We start from the raw sequence: 3920 nt of genomic DNA on the forward strand, positions 1-3920 counted from the left end.
CAGGATGGTCTCGATCTCCTGACCTCGTGATCCACCCGTCTCGGCCTCCCAAAGTGCTGGGATTACAGGCTTGAGCCACCGCGCCCGGCCCAAAAGTTCAGTTTAAATGTCCACACAATTTTTTTTTTTTGAGATGGAATCTTGCTGTCACTCAGACTGGAGTGCAGTGGCACGATCTTGGCTCACTGCCTTCCGGGCTCAAGTGATTCTCCTGCCTCAGCCTCCCAAGTAGCTGGGATTACAGGTGCCCACTGCCACGCCTGACTAATTTTTGCATCTTATTTTTAGTAGGGATGGGGTTTCACTTTGGCCAGGCTTGTCTCGAACTCCTGACCTTGGATGATCTGCCCGCCTCAGCCTCCCAAAGTGCTGGGATTATAGGCGTGAGCCACTGTGCCTGGCTTAAATGTCCAAACAATATTTAATCTTCCCTAGACATATTCTAAAAATACAGCTTGACTGGCCGGGCGCGGTGGCTCACGCCTGTAATCTCAGCACTTCAGGAGGCCGAGGCGGGTGGATCACGAGGTGAGGAGATCAAGACCATCCTGGCTAACACGGTGAAACGGGTCTCTACTAAAAATACAAAACATTAGCCGGGTGTGGTGGCAGGTGCCTGTGTGTGTGTGTATATATATATAAAATCTTGACTTTATTTTTTCTTATGGAAAAGACTGTCACTAAATGAAACGGAACTAAAATGACACCATTTATACCTGGAAGTAGTGGTTAGTGGGAGGGAACGCTGGCCTGGGAAAGGTATACCCAGCCTATCAAGAGCAAATTAAGAGACCTGCGTTTGAATCCTGGCTCTGTCTCTTCCTAGCTGTATCTCCTCTGGCAGAAGTATTTAACCTCTCTGAGCCTCAGGTTCCTTACCAGGGAGCTAACAATAACATCTACCCTGTAAGGTTATTGCTAAAATTCAGTGAGAGGATCGGTGTAAAAAGCAGCAGTCACAATGCCAGCATATAGGGAACTCTTGTTTTTTTTTTTTCGTGAGAGATGGACGGAGTCTCGCTCCATCACCCAGGCTGGAATGCAGTGGCGCGATCTTGGCTTACTGCAACCTCTGCCTCTAGGGTTCAAGCGATTCTCCTGCCTCGGCCTCTCCAGTACCTGGCATTGCAGGTGCGCGCCACCACACCCGGCTAATATTTGTATTTTTAGTAGACATGGAGTTTTGCCATGTTGGCCAGGCTGGTCTTGAACTCCTGACCTCAGGTTATCCGCCCACCTCGGCCTCCCAAAATGCTGGGATTACAGACATGAGCCACCGCGCCCGGCCCAGGGAGCTCTTAATACATATTAACTGTTATTGCTTCTTAGGATGTTAATAAGAAGTTATTTCCTTATGTAGGCCCTTAGGGTCCGTTTCTGGATGGCCCATGTGTAAATGCAAGGACTTAACACAAGGTTATGGCCCAGTCCCCGCTCTCCAGGAGTCAAATCTCGGCGATTTTGCATCAGTGGCAGACTAAGCTTTGTGGCAGGAAAGAACTATACCAAGTGTCTCACGCTTCATTTAATCTGAAGAATATTACAGGCTCTCCGTTTTCAGATATAAATTATTTATAAGGTTACAGAACAAGCAGCGAATTCAACCACTTAAGAACTAAGGAAGTCTACACGGTGTTAATTGCTGGCCACAGTCCTCCCGATCTGGTTTTTTTTTAAAAAAGTCCCCCGGGCCCCCATTTCAGTAGACGTGCACCATGCCGTAGAGAAACGTCCAGAACAGGACGTAGGTGAAGAGGCCCCCGATGAGGCCTCCTGTAAAGAGAGGTCTCCGTGATTTGAAATATTTGTTCCACCTCCTTCCCGCCTTGAGAATGAGGAGCAGGGAGAGCAGGACGGAGGCGAGCAGGTAGAAGATGAAGCCGTAGAGGCCGGTGAGGCCGAGGATGCCGGCCGTGGCCCCCGACAGCGCTGACACCGAGGTCCGGCAATAATCCAGGACGGCGGCGTTGCCCCGCACGGCCGCCTCGCTGATGAACGGCGGCCCTTCCCGCTTGGCCACCACCGCGGCCATCGCACCCGCCGGGGCTCGGCCTCTCGCTTTCTAGCCGAACAACGCGGAGCTGCGGAGAAAACCAAGTTACAAGCAGCGCCCGGAGCTCGGTGAGTTGGGTTCACGCCGCCCCCTCCCCCTGGAGCTTCCGAGACCTGGCACCAATCCTGGGCCTCGGACCTTCCAAAAACGCCGAGGAGACTGAGGGTCCGAGCCGGCCGGGAGGTGGTGGCGCGTCTGCGTTCCCCGGCCACGCTGGCCCAGTTACCTGGAACACGGCGCCGGACACAGTACTTAGCGTTCCCTCAGACGGGAAGGGGAAGAGATGCCCACGGCGCCATCTTGCTCTGAAGGCTGCCGGGAGGTCCCGGGCTGCGCACGCGCCCAGATCCCGCCCCGCCCTCCGCGCCTGCGCCGTGGGCGCTCCGGACAGGCTCCGCCCTCTGCCTGCTTTTCTGCGCGCGCGCCGGGACTTCGGAAAGCGGAGTAGCGCTCCGGCCAGTGATTGGCTGGAGGTTTGTTAACTATTCATGAGGGGGCGGACCGAGCGGGGCGGCTTTTGTTAAGCAGCGAGGGCGCGGCCGCGGGGACTCTGCTGCCGGCTTCTCGGAGCGGCGCTGGGCGACCAGAGTGGGGTCGAGATGTCCTACATCCCGGGCCAGCCGGTCACCGCCGTGGTGGTGAGTGCGCTTGCGCTGGCTCCTCCTAGTCTTGGCCTGACCCCACCTCGCAGAGCGGGAAACGGACACCCCAAGCAGGTTGACAGAGCATCGAACCCGGGGCTCCTGCGAACCGGCGGCAAGGGCTCGGGTCCCCGCTTTGCCGGAGCGGGCCGCAGTTCCCCCAGCCACGAAACAGGGACGGCCGGGACCCGAGAGCCTCCCGAGACCCTGGACGGAGCCCAGACTGCGCGCGCGGGGCGGGGAAGGCCACGGGGAAAGGCCCGACTGCGGGAGCCTGGGAAAGCGCCCCCTTCCCGGGCCTCCGTGTCCCCAGCCGGGGAGCTGCGGGGGGCGGGCGCCGATCCCGACGTCCATGAGTCGCAGCCTCTGGAATGAGGAAATGCTTCCTCCACTGCAGCTTGTGCCGCCGCCCGAAGGGAGATCTGGGGGAGGAGCTGTCCCGAGCCTGCCGTGGCAGCCCCTTCCCCCTTCCTGTCCAGCCTTGCTCCTCCGACCCACTCGCCGCCTGGTCCAGGGTGGACGCTCGTATAGCTGCGATGAGCGTTGCGTCTTCGAACTTTTCTTGGTTCTCCAGCCCTTAAGGCAGAAAAGTCCAGGCCTCCCTCCTGGCACTTGAGTCCTGAGTAGACCCTCTGGGGGCTAGCCTGGGCCCCTGGCCGCCCTCTGGCTTGTTTTAGGTGCTGGGTGGTATTAGACTAGGCAGAGGGAGGGAAGGGAGGCTGGGACGTTAGACTCAGACGCCGGTGTCACGGTGGGACGGGGCCTGGAGAGCAACCCTATGACAGATCTGGGGAGTCCCAGAAAGAAGTGCTTAGCCAGAGAAGACCTCAGGATAGACTCAGGTCTCCTGCCTACCTCCCGACAGCGTTTAGAGGACGAGAAGAAATGCCTGCCCAGTGGGCAGTAGGTCAGGTCCCCGCCCTAGAGCCTTAGGGACTGGGTGCGTTATCTCAGATGGGTGTGCTGGAGAAGCTCCAGCAATCAGGTGGGTGGAGGCAGAGAAGCCACTGATAAAGGCGACATGTGAGGCTGAGCTTAGAGCACCAGCTCAGGCCTGGGCCAGGAGGAAACATTGCTGGGCCAGCTGACGGCTGTCCTAAGCTTCACCCTCCCTGCACCAGCCTGACTTTTTTTTTTTTTTTTTTTTTTGAGACAGTTTTGGTCTGTTGCTCAGGCTGGAGTACAGTGGCGTGATCTCGGCTCACTGCAACCTCCGCCTCCTGGGT

General features: G+C 57.5%; 2 protein-coding genes across 4 annotated transcripts in view; one reads left to right on the forward strand and one right to left on the reverse strand.

Annotated features, from left to right (window-relative positions):
- Window positions 1-1507: 1507 nt before the first annotated feature.
- Window positions 1508-2456, reverse strand: EMC6 (ER membrane protein complex subunit 6). 2 transcript variants are annotated; one of them, XM_011947474.1, is made up of 2 exons: window positions 2280-2456; window positions 1508-2081 (listed from the first exon to the last, which is right to left on the reverse strand). In XM_011947474.1, the coding sequence occupies exon 2, from the start codon at window positions 2030-2032 to the stop codon at window positions 1700-1702; it is 333 nt and encodes a 110-aa protein (XP_011802864.1). In that variant the 5' UTR covers window positions 2033-2081; window positions 2280-2456; the 3' UTR covers window positions 1508-1699. The 2 variants fall into 2 exon arrangements, with proteins under 2 accessions (XP_011802864.1, XP_011802865.1); XM_011947475.1 differs by having other exon boundaries at window positions 2167-2456.
- Window positions 2457-2495: 39 nt separating this feature from the next.
- The window catches only part of TAX1BP3 (Tax1 (human T-cell leukemia virus type I) binding protein 3), a 12328-nt gene continuing 10903 nt past the window's right edge, over window positions 2496-3920 (forward strand). Inside the window, exon 1 of one of the 2 annotated variants that reach the window (XM_011947472.1) lies at window positions 2496-2691. In XM_011947472.1, coding sequence (XP_011802862.1) covers window positions 2653-2691 — 39 coding nt within the window. In that variant the 5' untranslated portion in view covers window positions 2496-2652. The remainder of the gene's footprint in view (window positions 2692-3920) is intronic. The other variant, XM_011947473.1, reaches the window with a different exon arrangement.

This window comes from Colobus angolensis, unplaced genomic scaffold (genome assembly GCF_000951035.1).
Source record: "Colobus angolensis palliatus isolate OR3802 unplaced genomic scaffold, Cang.pa_1.0 Scaffold267, whole genome shotgun sequence".
In the NCBI taxonomy this organism is placed as follows: Eukaryota; Metazoa; Chordata; class Mammalia; order Primates; family Cercopithecidae; genus Colobus; species Colobus angolensis.

Excerpts from the sequence above, each read along its gene's own strand:
- EMC6 (XM_011947474.1), bottom strand. The coding sequence starts at position 2,032 with ATGGCCGCGGTGGTGGCCAAGCGGGAAGGGCCGCCGTTCATCAGCGAG.